The sequence below is a fragment of the Rhinolophus sinicus genome, linkage group LG09 (assembly GCF_036562045.2).
Source record: "Rhinolophus sinicus isolate RSC01 linkage group LG09, ASM3656204v1, whole genome shotgun sequence".
In the NCBI taxonomy this organism is placed as follows: domain Eukaryota; kingdom Metazoa; phylum Chordata; class Mammalia; order Chiroptera; family Rhinolophidae; genus Rhinolophus; species Rhinolophus sinicus.
The window spans coordinates 20,923,358-20,938,789 of NC_133758.1; the positions used below are offsets into that span (position 1 = coordinate 20,923,358).

Genomic DNA, 15,432 nt, shown 5'->3' on the forward strand with positions numbered 1-15,432 from the left:
CCTAAACTTGATATTTTAAAGGATACCATTATAAGCCTATTACTGTAGTTCCTCCTTATCCGTGGGGAATACATTCTAAGACCCAGTGGATGCTTGAAACCATAGGTAGTACTGAATTCTATATATACTTTGTTCTTCATATATACGAACATATATATATGATAAAGTTTAATTTATTAATTAGATACAGTAAAAGATTAATAACAATAAAATAGAACAACTAAAACAATGTACTGTAACAAAAGTTATGTAAATGTGGTATCTCCCTTTCTGATAATTGAGCTAATAACTGAGACAGCTGCTAAGTGATTACTGGGCGGGGCATGTACAGGTGGTTATGCTGGACAGAGGGATGCTTCATATCCTGGGCGGGATGGAGCCGGACAGCGCGAGATTTCATTACACTGCTCAGAATGGCATGCAGTTGAAAACTGATAATTTATTTCTGGAATCTTCCATCTAATTTGGACCACGGTTGACCGTGGGTAACTGAAACCACAGAAAGTAAAACCATGGATAAGGGGGGGAACTATTGAGTTATAAATAGCAACATTAAATAAAAGTTAAAAAGATTTTAAAGAATTCCTTATCTCCCTGAAAATAAGACCTAGCCGGACAGTCAGCTCTAATGCGTCTTTTGGAGCAAAAATTAATATAAGACCTGGCCTTGTTTTACTACGTATTTTACTTATAGTAAAATAAGACAGGGTCTTACATGATACGATATGATATGATAATGTAATATAAGACCAGGTCTTACATTAATTTTTGCTCCAAAAGACGCATTAGAGCTGACTGTCCGGCTAGGTCTTATTTTTGGGGATACACGGTTGTACCTCAATGTGAGAAGAGCAATTATATTTATATTTGACTATACTCACGATGCACATTATTACTTAGCTAAAAATGAAAATACATTTTTAAAAAGAGGCTTAATTGAATGTCTCAAGGGGTGGTAAAAGTGAACCAATTTATCTTTATTTCTTTATTCTTGTTGTTTACTTTACCGTTGATGCCTTTTCCCTTCTTTTAACTTCAGATTTTACTTTATGATACCAAGCCAGTTATGAAAGTTTAAAACTTTGGGGAGTGTAAATTTTTAACAAATATTTTTGCTAAGTGTTTTGAAAATAGGTTGAAGTTCTAAAACATGAGAAAAGTTTTTCTTTTGTTGAAAATATTTTAATTATTGACACTCTTAAAAGTTAAAGTTGTATTGATAGTGATAAACTGGTCTAGGGTTGATAAAGATTTTACTTGCAAAATTGTTATATTTGCCCACTTACAACAGTGTCTTTTTTGTAAAAAGGGTTTGTTTTCACAATTTGTTTAAATAATAAAGATATTTTCATGAGTGAAGAATTGAACTTCTGAAAGTAATAATGTGAATTTGTAATCTGCTTTTGATACCATGTTGAAATTATTTGATTCTAAAGTTAGCCTCTAAATTACCTTTTCCCTCTCTTTCCTAGGTTAGATAAAGGAGGAGATTTTCTTAGTGTGGATTGCTGCCTTTGGTAAGAACATGTCGTCCATCTTGCCGTTCACTCCACCAGTTGTGAAGAGGCTGCTGGGATGGAAGAAATCTGCAGGAGGATCAGGGGGAGCAGGTGGAGGAGAGCAGAACGGACAGGAAGAAAAGTGGTGTGAAAAGGCGGTTAAAAGTTTGGTGAAGAAGCTAAAGAAAACAGGACGATTAGATGAGCTTGAGAAAGCCATCACCACTCAAAATTGTAATACTAAATGTGTCACCATACCAAGGTAAGTGTGTTAAATCAGAAAAATTGGTGGTCGTGCTGCTGAAAATTGCTTAAAGGAATCTGAAGGAGTTACTGAAATTTTGTTACTTTCAATTCACCTGTAAATAGTGATTATTAAAATATGACAGCTATTTTTAGCCTGTCGTATTAATTTTGTTTTGTTAGTTAGACTTGTTTATTTTACAAGTAATTGTCTTGAATGCTGAGAAGGTTTAATCAAGCAAAATGCAATGCCTAGATTGTATTAAGTTAATCTTCATTGTCTTTATTTACCTTTGTTGCCTAAGTGCTTCCTTGTATGTCACCCTAATATCTGGGATTGACATTTGAATAAAGATTCGATGCTTTTTCTATCACTAGTGCAGCAGTGACTGACAGTTTTCTCCCCCCTTGGTCAAAACTTCAGTCAGTAAGGAGTTAAAAGAGGCTGCTAACTTCGTGATGAATTGTATATATATGTATATATTTTTTGTTTGTTTGTTTGTTTGAGTTGCAGCATTACTCCCAAGAAACAACATTATATGAGGCAGCTTCTTAGATGTTACAGGTAGTCAAACCTGTTTTGAAGACCTACCTCTGTACTGAAGAACTCGTTACTTCAGAGGTTGAAATTTTATTGGTGTAATTTAATCACTTATAAATAAGTACCACAGTCAGAAATAGTTGTTTGTTTGTTTGTTTTTTTAATGTAGCAAGTGGTTTTTAAGTATGTTATTACTTTCTGTGTGTATTAATAGGGCTTTTGAGAGTGTCAGCATTATAGCATTTTCTAAAAGGATCATTTGCAGTGTCATACACATGGGCTAGCATATAGCACGTGAAACCGTTCTACTTGACGTGTTTCCTGTGAGCTTTTGGGAAATACACTCGGATACTTGTAGATCATAGATCCAGTAACATCAGCCTAGCTAGTTGCAAATACCGTGTTTCCCCCGAAAATAAACCTGCCCCAAAAATAAGCCCCAGTTAAGATTGTGAGCCAGACAATCTTGGTACGTTATGACGATGTTCTAGAAATAGGTGACATGACTGTATTTGAATAAATGTAGATTGTTGTACATGAAAAAATAAGACATCCCCTGAAAATATGCCCTAATGCGTCTTTTGGAGCAAAAATTAATGTAAGACCCGGTCTTATTTTCAGGGAAACATGGAACTGGTAATAGAATGTTTCCTGCCGTGTTTGGTGGATTCATTATTGCTTTCTTTTACCTTACTTGTTTCGTGTATATCTTAAATAAGAGTCACTTTTCGTGGTTTGTTCTTTTGTTTTACAAATGCTTATAAATGTCTGCTGTGTGCAAGGCACTGTTTCTAGGCGCAGGGGGATAGTGCTGAGCAGACACGAAGTCCCTGCCGTCCTGAGGGACAGATGTGCACAATAGATAAGTGGACAGATTAGTACAATGTGACGTGGCCCTGAGCGTGAAGAAGACAGTGACTGAGGCATAGACAGGCTGCTTTGGATTAGACTGCGGTGCTTAAGCTGAGCTTTGAGAAGTGTCAAGTGGCTGAGGTTAGAGTCTTCTCCGCAGAGGAGAGGGTCAGGGTAAAGCTGCAGAGGTGGGAAATAGCTTATTGTCATGGAGGACTTAAAAGCTCAGGAGAGATGGGCATTTTAGGGCACTGTGGGAATTTGAATTTTAGCCTAAATAGAAAGCAAATAAGGACCTTTTACAATGGATTTCTAAAATTTAAATCCATTTTTAAAGGTTTTTTTTTACTTTTTATAAAGATTGCTCTGGCTGCTGGAGCCAAAGCGGGGGGCAGAGGGAGGTTAGTGGGGTCTGTGTGTGATTAGAGTGGATGGTGGGTCTGGAAGCGGGAAATCGGGAAGCTGGTACAGTAATCTCCCTGAGAGACGCTGCAGGCTGGGCTGTGGCGGTGCTAACCTGTGAAGGGGATGGACTTGGCGTGGATTTTAGGAGGAGAACTGATAGGACGTGGTAATGAATTGGCCAAGACTATGTCAAGCTATATTTGCGAATTTTTCATTGTGTAGTGCCCAGCATTTCAGTTTAGAAAACATTTGTCAAATGTCCCCGACATGCCTCATAAGCTCTTCCTCATTGGAGTTAAAATACAGACTCTGTGCTTGAGTGGCTTGAGTGGCTTGCTTCTAGTAAGGGAGACAAACTTTAAACAATAAAAAAGATAATTTCATAAGGTGCAGGAGGTGTTAATGAAAGACGTTTGCTCAGGGAGGGACACTTTGCCTACTCTGTGGCTTGTGGAAAGTTCCCTTCTAGGGGAAGAGTGGTGCCTGGATTGAATCTCGGTGGATGTAAAGGAGGAATTTAGTGAGGAGCAGCCGAATTCCTCCGGACTGGCTCTGAGGTATTGCGAGTGGAGGTGGGAGAGGACTGGTGAAGGGTTCTAAGTGAGTTTGTCCTGGGAGTGTGAACTGGGGGTGGGACAAGGCAGGAGTGAGTCTGTGCAGGTGGTGAGGGACCACAGCTTGTGCTGCTGGGAGTTCACGCTGTCCCTGAGTGCCACTGGGTGGGGATGGAGTCAAGGAAGGATCCTAGGTGAGGAAGACTCATAAAGCAAATCAATTTTAAGTATAGCTTCTGGCTGCCGTGAGGAAAATGGTTGTGAGACTGTCAAGAGTGGAGGCAGAGGGGATGTTATCTCCTTCATCAATGGAGCTATGTGATCCAGGAAGACACGGAGCCATGTTTTTGCCTGGCTTCATCTAAGGCTCAAATTGCTGTTGCAGCGAGGTTATTGACAGAACAGCCTGAGAGCAGAGCTACACAGTCCTGTCCTTTAAGGAGACACGGTAGGTAGCAACGTACTGATCAAAATTCACAGACGTGGGTATTTACACTAGTTGGATTTCTTTTCATTCTTTTCCAGTCTTCTTTTTAAGCCTATTGGAGACTTTTTCAAATTCTAGGGCTTTTTCATCATTAAAAAATTTTGTTTTCTACCCTTTTTACCTGGTTAATGAAAGTGAAGTGGTAGTTGTCTGTTACCTTGGTTTTTTTGCTATCGAAAGTTCTTGAAGCTTAGAAACTTGCTTTCTAATTTTGTTTTATATTGCAAGAAATCGATTCGTTAATGTTGTCTATCAAGAAAATGTAAGCTTCTTACATATAGTTTGGTGCCATATATTTTACTAAGGTTGCTTTGCTTTTAGTAGTAGGACAGTTATATTGTGTCAGGTTGTTAGTCACTTCTTAACTATTAAATGTCCTTCAAGATTCAGTCAACTCTTAATTATGTAGACTGTACAGGGTGGGGAATGGGGTGGAAAAGGTCCATTATGGATAAACCCAAATGATAGTTTAAATAAAATTATTTAAAATGTGATAGAAAATGGATTTAATATAAGCTTATTTACTTAACATTGCCAGTGAGTTGCTAGTAAAATGCCTTAAGGTTTTACAAACTTAAAAATACACATAAGTTCAATTGATGAAGAAAATGAAACATAGATTTCTTAATTTAAAAATATGGCAAATGTTTTCTATTGAAGTATCTGTTTCATTGACTCTAACACCGGTTCCTCCCCTCATCCTTCTACTTCTCCTAATGTGTGAGTGAGACTAAACTTAGAGCAGAAACAGTCCTGGCTCCCTCTAGCTGGTCCTTACATAATTACTCTGCCTTCCTAGCTTTGTCTCTGAAGGGAGAGAGCTGTAGTTACACATATATGTCCCTCCTTCCTTCCCACTGTTGTATGTGGGGACACAAAATGATTCATTGGTAGAACTTAACCTCTTAAGCTGCAATGAGCTGAATAGTATAAAGTTTCATGAAGCTTTTCCATCTTTGAGACTGAGGAATGGAAGACTACTCAGAAGAAAAATAACTTTCAGTACATACCGCGTACAATAAGGCAAAAATTGCAATTGCAGTGGGGGTGGAGACTCTGTAACGTTAAAAGCATGGGCCTGTGGGGTCTAAAATGGCAATGTTATGTCCATTATACATACATGTATAGGAATGTAGAATTTATTTTTACAAACATAAATTATAAGGGCTTTCTTAAGGTGGCATTTTGACCATGTAATCACATTTTTTATCTTTCATCCTAAGGAAACAATCAGGAATACGGTCAAGATTTCTGATGTTCATTTCAGTATTTTTTATAATAGCAAAGAATTAGAAAAACCCAATCCTAACCCATAGTTTCCTTAACTCTAATTATAAAGGACATTTACCCAACTCATTTTATACCAGAATTGAACATGAACAGTAACAAAAGTTTAGACAAGTCTTAGAAGAATAGATGCAAAAAAGTATAATAAAACTATCAGAAATTAGAGTTATTCAAAACAAAACCACACAATCATGCCTAGGTAAGGTTTATTGCAGGAATGCAAGTAGATTCAACTACAGGAAGTCCGTTAATATGAGATAATCCATATTTAAGAAAAACTCTGATCATCTGCTAGATCTAGAAAGAGCTTTCTATAAAATTCTGTATTCATGTTAAATTAGAAACAGTTTTTCTTGATAAAGCATACTTCTAAAAATGTTAACACTTAATCATGAAACTTTAGACAGAAACACAGCAAATTGTTAAATAGTGATTATTTATGGATAACCTAAAAACAAAATCCTATATTTTTTCCCCTAATATTTAATATAAAAGTATGTTTTTATAAGTAGCACAATGAAATGTTTAGGACTTTTGGACAACACTTAGACTATTCTTGTCTTTACTTTTTTTCCCCCCTTTGAAGTCATCATTTCTGTTAAAGGACAATTATACATTTATTTTCTTAATATTCTTTTAAAATATGTGTATATTTATATTGGTTTTTGCCTTCAAAAAGTATGTTCCTTAAAAATATAAAGTAATATATGAACATTATTCAAAAATGAACCACAGGTCCATACAGTGGAAAAGTGTCCCCCTGCTACCGCTGTTGTCACCCTGTCTCATCACAAAAACGTTCTCTTCAGAGGTGATTGTATTACTGGGGTCTTATGTATCATTCCAGGATCTTATGTTTCTTTTTAACACTGTCACTGACATTTGGATTTTTTTTCATCTTCTAAATTTTTAAACGTCAGAGTAATTAAAGTAAACGTCACGTAGATTGTTAATTTTTATTTCTAACTTCATATTTCTACCCTTTTCCTTCTCTGGATTACCCAGGAAAAAAAGAAGTCTAATTAAACCCAAACTATGATATCCTTCAATTCTTAAACTAGTACTTTTTCATTATTCAGAAGAGAGTAAAAATAATTCTCTCATTCATACATAGATAGAGACGGCGCGTCTGTGTGTATCGCAGTACATATGTATGGATGGAGTAACACGATGGAGGGACCTCGGAACTTGAAGACTGAAAACCTGTTTTTGAGTCAGCTTTTTCAAACTGATGAATGTGGATCCTGGGGCATGTGACTGTTCTTTTTACTATTTCCTCACCCGTGAAAGGGGATGGTACTATCTAAGTACTTTCCCAGTATACTTTTGGGTCCTTTGAAATAATGTGAGGTTTGTAAGCTATAAAGCACTCAATGAGTATGATTTATTTGAAATAGTCATAGATATTCCATGTCTTCATTTTCCTCCAGTGTTTCAAAGAGAACGCACGTTAAATTGTAGGCATTAAATTGTATTGTCTGTCTTTGCTTAGGCAAAGTTCCTTCCAGGCAACATTGTGTTAACGCAATGTTTTTAATTTAGTTTATTCAAATGTATAACATTTACTCATAGAATCAATTGGTCAGAGCACAAACTTTTTATAAATGTAAATTAGAACTGAAGTTATAGGTAATAGCTAGCTACCTTTTATCAGTCTCAGCATCCAGTTTGTCATTTATACACAGAACATAACATGTGTATAAGTTGTGAAAGCATTTCTGACGCGGTCTAGGATCCTGTGACACACAGTTTGAAAGACACTTTGCTGGAGCCTTAAACCTTTATCTGGTGTCTACGTTTATAGTTAAGTTAGATTTTTTGAGGGAGCTCTTGCTCTAGGACCCCGGTATTCAAAGCCCTTTTGTGTATGATATGTTCTTACATAGGATATTTTTATTATTTAGCGAAAACAGCCACCTACCCCAGGACATTTGTCCCTTTATAAAATTACTGAATTATACCCAAATTAATTTCTATATATTTAACATTTAACACCTGATGCTGTAAGCAACGTTCCACTTTTCTTATCCCATTAATGTAATATATTGGCTTTAAAGAATACATTTATCAACTTAGCTAAAATAATAGGCATTTAAAAAATTACAACCATCTAGTGTTTTCCCAGCATCCTTGGTCTGTTTCCAGTCTTAACGGGAAAGCATTTCAGCTTGTTCAGACCATTCCTATGTGTGTAACCACATTCTGGGAAGATCATAATTAATTGGGGCCAACATTTAACTATACTGTTTCCTCCTTCTCCTTCATGTCTTGTAGTAGAGTATTCCCAGGCCTAGATGTTCCCCACTGGTGATACCCGTGAGTGTACCACCACTTAAGGGACCTGAAATAGAGAGTACCACACATGGGCTATGGAGATGGAAAATGATAGTAAAACACTAGTGTAGCATATTCTGCAGTCTTGCTTTAAATCTTAATGCTTGGGCCAAAATGACTGGATACCACATGTTTCTTATACTCTGTCCTTTTCATTTATTCCCTCTCTTTCAGTTTGGATATTTTCTAGTGACGTAACTTTGAGTTTAGTGATCCTGTTTTGTGCTGTGTCCAGTCTGCTATTAAACACATCGATAAGTTCTTTATTTCAAATACTATATGTTTCAGTTTTAGTACGTTCTTTTGATATTATAGATTTCAAATCTCTTGAAATTCCCCATCCGTTTTTCCTATGTTCCTGAATTTTCTTTGATATATTTATAATATTGATTTAAAAGTCCCCGTCTGCTTCTATTATTGTCTGTACATTCTTTTGGTTATCACTCACATGTATGGTATATATTGCGTATATGACAATTATGGATGCTGCAAATAATGCTTTCTCCAAAGTATATTTGACCTTTTCCTATGTCAGATAGATAGAGAGGCTGATCACCTTCATCTGGTCAGGGATTGAGCTGGATTGGGACTCGGGTGCCCTTTTAATTTGATTTAGTGTACCTCCCTCTTCTGCGAATAGGGCTCTCCCAGGGTTTCGATTGAAAGCCTGGCAGGTCTCCATCATCTCTCTCAAATACCAAGAGATCCACTTCTACCCTTTCCATAATTTGAGTTTGGCTCTTGAGCCTCCTATAGCTTGCAGCTTTAAAATCTGACAAACATCTTGGAGAGGGGAGACTCTTGTGATTGTCAAAAGTTCTACTCTGTTATTTTTTTTCAATAGTGTTTCTCTTCCCAGACCAAGCCTGATCCTCAGCCCGAATGTAGAATGTGCAAATGACCTCAGGCAAGGAGACAGCAGGCAGTTGTCAGTTCACCTAGAAAGAGTTCTTCTCAGGTTTTAGTTCTTGTCGATCTCATTACATTAGTAGCTCTCTATTTTCTTTGAACACATTTTTTTTGTTATCTTAGCCCTCCCCCTCCCCCATTGTTGCAGCAGGAACATAGCCTGCTGTGACCTGCTTATATCTTAACTTGGAAGTAGACCGTAACATGATGTTAAAATGGGACCTCTACTGGTATTTATTCAGAGACCCCAAATATGAGAACAGTATGAATCTGCATTCAAAACTGAGGTGCAATACCATTCATGCAGGACTTGCAGAAAGGATTTCCTGAGACAGCTATTGCTACATTTAACCCGTCGTCTGCCTCTAGGCCATATAAATAAAATACAAAGTTCGTGAAGGGGATCCCATATGAGAACTGAGTAGTATATGCTGTGGCATACCCCCATTCCTTCATCGAAATTGAGGGGCTTCTGGGGAACTTCTCAGTTTGACATGCGTATGCCAAGGTTTGGGAGATAAACTAGTGCCTGACTCCCACCAGCTGGAGCTGCTCCTGTATCAGTAGAATGAAGAAAGGGCACAGTGGAAATGGCCTGCACCTTCAGAGTTTGAGGGGTCAAAGATGCAAGAATTTTCCCATGGGCCAGGTAGACTTTAAGATAGTTGAAGTTGACTTGTCTGGAAAAGATCAAGAGGCCCAACTTGGAGAGTCAGAGTGACGCGCACAGACCAGCCAGAGAAGTTCCTGCACCAGGAGCTCACTGCATGTAAGAAGCAGCGTTTGGGCGTCTGACCTTCGTAGGACCCCCCCATCACATTACTGTCGCTTCAGATTTCAATCACATCAGCCCAGGAAGGCTGTTCCCCTTTCCTCTAACACTCCTCTTCCTGCTGTTCCAGAATAGACTGGACCCTTAAATAACTGTGGGAGAGTCCTGGAAGAGGTCGCGTTAGCAAAATTGAATGAGGGAATAAAATTTTGATTTATATCAGGGTAAATTTTTAATTTCTGAAAAGTAATTTGTTAATATGTATATCTGGGTATGACTTAGAACAGCCATGGGATTTTGTTGAGATTTTTGTACAGGAAGGAGGAAAGAAATTTGACAAGAGCATGTTTGAGGGTAACCATGTGGACGGGGGGAGCTCCCCTAAACCAACTTGGTGAATGAGCTGTCTGTATTCTTTTGAAAACTTGGGAATCCAAATTCAGTGGTGTTGGCGATGGGCTTGAATATGTTCAGAGCATGGAGGGATGTTGCATATCATATGTGGCATGAATCACGTACCATTTTAACAAAACATAAGACATTTTTTTCTAAACATAAAATATTTGACATGATACTTGTTAAATTATGCAATGATGCTTTATTTCCAAAGAGCCTATTTTATTGTAGCTAGAGTTTTCTCCTGTTGCCATCATGTTTTTTTTCCTTGAACAGTTAGATTAGTCTTCTGAAAACTCAATATAACTTTAGCTCTGCTTTTGGTTTATTATGAGAAGCACTGTGAAATGCTAGTTTTGAGGCTCTTACGGAACTATGATCATGAATAATGCTTAAATTAGAACTGAAATATATAAGATTTTAAATTAATTCACTCATCCCAGACTTCTTTCTTTTATGAACTTTGCTTATCTTTATGGCTTTATATGTATGTAGGAGGATATAATTTCTCCCTAGCTTGGTTTCCTCCAAGGAAACTTGGTTAGGCTAGTGGGGGCCAAGGGGTGAAGGAGGCTATATTTGTTTTAAGGATGGTGTGAAAGTTCAGAGTTAGATATTGAACAAAAATTTATAATAAAAAATAATTTAAGTAACTTAGAAGAATCTTTCCCTAGAGTTTTTATGTGATGAATTATATAATTTGCATTAACAGGTATAAATAATACATTAGTCTGTGTACATGACCTAAACATTGAACCTCTCCGTGTAAAGCATATTGTCAACCTCAAAGTGCTACACAAATGTGAGCTGAGTTTTATTTTGTAGGGTGCTAATTTTTAAAATTGTCAAGGTTAAAAATGTCTTTCTCTAAAACCAAATATAAATATCACAAAAACGTATGATTTGAAAAGCTGAGTTCTTACAGAACTCTATTCTGTATTGCAATCCTTGTTTTATGTTTTATGCATTTAATTTAAAAGATTAGAACGACATGTGCTTATATTTTGTTAGGATTTCTTTTGTTGTTTAGGATACTACTTTTTTTTAATTGTTAAAAACAATGTATATTAAGATAAATTTAGAAAATCCATCAGCTACCTAATTAAAATAAATATTCCTGAATCTAATGTTAGCTTTTTTTTTTTTTTTTTTTTTTTAAATAGTAAAAAGTTTGTGTTTGGAAGGACTTGAATTATTTTGAACAACTATTTTTAGAATTGATATGTTAATCTTTTCAATGGTAGGGACTATTTTATTTGTGTGCAAGATGTTTGTTATTTTTCAAAGGCAGTAGAAACATCTAGCAAGAGCTAAAAGTAGTGTTTTCAACATAACATTTAGATATAAAGGTGATATTTTTTTCAGTCATTATCCGGTCCTTCTGCTTCTGAGAAGAGCTGTACCAACCCAAAGAAGAATAAAGACTATCAATTTTACTCTTATAGGACTCTGGAAATTCTATTTTAGTTTGGGAGTGGCTGAACCAATTTACTTGTCTTAAATAATTTTTTTCCTGAGAAAATAACTTAACAGTGAAATCTCTGGTTTTTATAATTAAGCACATTCTAGAAATGTTTTACTTATCTGGGATACTATAGCTAAGTTATTGTTTTAGTTTTGTCTTGCTAATGTTTTTACTTATTTCTTTTTAGTAACTATGTAAGAGGCAGAACAGTGTTGCTAATGAGCAGTGCAGCGTTTCTCCTTGCCCTTGCTAGCTCTCTGACCTTAGTTAGGCATGTTGCTTTAGCTCTGTGCTTCCTTTCCCTCCTTTGTCAAATGGGGAGGGATTACAATACCTAATTCATGGTGTTTTGGAGGATTCAGTGATTTCATATGTGCAAGGGCTTAGTGCTGTGCCTGATACAATAGTGCGGGCTTCATCAGTGGGAACTGTATGTGGGATGGGTCCCTCCCCAGATCGGATTTGTGATGTAAGACGGAGGAAGCCAAACATGTACCCCGAGGGCATGAAAAGGGATCATTGCTCACACAATGAGGCTTTTTGGGAAAGCAGGACAGGCTCCCAGGCAGGTCTCAAAATGAATCAAGAGAGCCGTAGTAGGAGCCATGGGTCTGCGGTGACATTTGTGTGTGTAGCAGGCTGGCCTGGTTTGAAATTCCCGCCAGCACCAAAGGAGGGAGCACCTGGCCTGGCTTATAGCTCGCTCAGATTTGAGACATGAGGGGATGGTGGGACTTGAGATATCAGCAGTCACATCAAAAATAGAGTCAGCTTCTTCGTTAAACTCAAGCAGGATACATGGAAGCCACACCCAGGTGCATCGAAATCGTCTCCATGAAAGAGAAAGTCTTGAAAGGAACCAGTGAAACAACGCCATGTTACATACAGGGGAACAATGATAGGAATGACAGGTGAGTTTTCATCGGAAGGAAGGGGGGTCAGAGGATTATAAAATGACATCTCTGAAATGCTGACATCCAGAAGCCATAACCATAAACGTGTGTATCTGCTTAATAAAAATGTTTCAAACTACATGTAGTAAAGCTTGATAGAATTAATGGGTCAGAATCACAAATCAGCTATTATACTTGGGGTTCAATTAGACCAAAAAAATCGATTAAGACATGAAAGATCTAAATTATACTATTAACCGCCTACTTCATATTTATGGAATACTAAATTCAACGTCAGTACAATACAGTCTTTTCAAGTGCTCATGGTAACATCACCAGGGAAGACTCGATTGGAGGACACAAGTCTCAATAAATTTTAAAAGATTGGAATCAACAGAACACATTCTCTGCCAACAATGGAATGAAATTAGAAGTCAATACCAATAAGACATAAATGGAAATTAAGAAACAATACTTTGACCCGTGGGTTATTTAGAAGAAAACCATGAGAAAATTAGAATACATTTCAAACTAAATTATAATTAAATTACAACATAGCAGATTTGTGGGATGCAGCTAAAACAGTGCTTAAAGTGAAATTTATAACTTCAGTTATATTAAAAAGTTAACCTAAGACTTCACCTAAGAAATGAGAAAAAATATATCAGAGAAAATGGAAAGTAGAAGGAAGAAATAATAAAAACTAGAGCAGAACTTAATGACTAGAAAAGAGATGATAGAGATAATTAACAAAGCCAAAAGTTGGTTCTTTAGAAAGATAAATAAAATTGATAAATCCCTATTAGACTGATGGAGAAAAAACAGTGAGAGAGCTCACAATGATAATTACTCACACAGAAATGAAAGGGATTATCATGCTAGATTTTATAGATATTAACATAACATGCATATATATTTTAAACAACTTTATGCCATTGAATTTGTAATGGTCAAAATTTCTTTAAAAATGTTACCCTAGCTGATTCAAGAAGAAGGTAAAATTCAGATAGCCCTATGTCCTATAAAGAAATTGAATTTATAATCAAAATCATTCTCACAAAGAAAACTCCAGGTCCAGGTGGTATTTCCTCTGTCAAAGGACGTTTAAGAAACACACCTAAGAATATACTTAATCATGCAATATTATGTTTTCCTAAGATCAGAAGTAGGACATAGATGTCCAGTCTTATGTTTTCAATTCACTATTTTATTTTAGTGGAAGACTTAGCCAGGGTAGTGAGTCAGGAACATAAAATATAAAAGGTGTAAAGATCCGAAAGAATGGGTCAAAACTTGCTTTTTGTAGACAACATGATTATGCAAGAAACCCTAAGGAATCTACAAAACAGCCACTAAAGTAAATAAGTACATTTAGCAAGGCTGTACTTTACAGCTTCAATGTGTAAAAATCAGTTATGTTTTCATAAATATTAACAGTAAACAAATGGAATTGATTTTAAGAATAGTTTTATGATACTAGTATCAATAAAATGATAATACCTAGGTCTACAGTTTTTTTAAAGACACAAGATCTCCACACTGAAATTTCAAAACCTTAATGAGAGAAATTAAAGAAGACTAAACAAATGGAGAGAGTTCTGCTTCTCACATAATAAGATGTGCTTTGACCAGACTCATACTCCCTCAGATAATTATAAACTGCACACAAAAAATAAGGTACTAGAGAGCAAACAAAAATAGACATATTTTGGAGGGGAATTGACACTTGGAATAAGGGAATGGCACGGGGTGAATTTTCTGCCACTGCTTATCTGTCCTGAAGAACCAGCGGTTGGAATTTGGACAGCTACAGCTGCTGAAGAGTGAGGGGAGAATCCTAACAAGGAGAAAGCTACAGAAGGGGATCCCCAGGTTCTGCTTAGACAGCACTGACCCCGTAAGCCCCCACGTATGTGGGGTAGACTTTGTGCAGCCTAGCGAGAGAGAAAAAAACTGATCTGAATTGTTCAAAGACAGAGTTTGCAGTTTGAGTACGGATAAGTTAATTGCCTGCCAAAACAAAAACACTTATTGGAGGAATACAACAGAATCTGGCATCTCGATCACATGCCATTCACAGTGTCCAGCATACAGTCCTAAATTGTTCAACATATGAAGAACAAAGCAAATCTAACCCTTTCTCAAGGGGCAACAATGGGGACCAACCCTGAGATGAGCAGCATGTTGGAACTACCATGCCATAATGACTTGTGATTGTGAATTGGAACACGCAATAGTATTAAGAAGTCAGTTCTGTCCTGGTTTAATTTGATTCAAATCAAACCCTAAAATTTTTCTTTTTTACAGAAATGTACAAACTGTTCCAAAAATTTACATGGAAATGTGTAGGATCTAGAATAGTCAAAGCAATCTTAGAAGAAGAATAACACAGAGGACTTTTAAATTATCTGACTTCAAGACTTATCAGAAGCCACAGTAATCAGTACAGTGTGATTCTGGCATAAAAACAGATAAATGGGACAAAATGGAGAACTCCAAAATAGATACTTCTATGGTTATTTGATTTTTGACAGAGGTGTGAGAGCAGTCCAGTAGGAATAGGGGAGTCTTTTCAACAAATAATGCTGAAAGCACTGGATATTTATTCATATGGAAGAATGAACCTGGCCCCCACCTTATACCATTCAAAACAATAACAAATGGATCATAGTTCTCATCTAAAAACTAAAACTAAAGCTTGTAGAGGAGAGACTATATTTGTAATTTGAGGGTAGGCAAAGGTGTGTGTGTGTGTTTAAGGATATAGAAAGCTATGAGGAAATTGAAAGACTCCA

The 15,432-nt window shown here is 36.6% G+C and overlaps 1 protein-coding gene across 12 annotated transcripts in view; it reads left to right on the top strand.

The window, feature by feature from the left end:
* The window catches only part of SMAD2 (SMAD family member 2), a 72,766-nt gene that overhangs the window by 23,671 nt on the left and 33,663 nt on the right, over positions 1 to 15,432 (top strand). For 10 of the 12 annotated variants that reach the window (XM_074340016.1, XM_074340017.1, XM_074340015.1 and 7 more), the window contains one exon: positions 1,473 to 1,761. In XM_074340016.1, coding sequence (XP_074196117.1) covers positions 1,526 to 1,761 — 236 coding nt within the window. In that variant the 5' untranslated portion in view covers positions 1,473 to 1,525. The remainder of the gene's footprint in view (positions 1 to 1,472; positions 1,762 to 15,432) is intronic. The other 2 variants (XM_074340011.1, XM_074340012.1) reach the window with 1 other exon arrangement.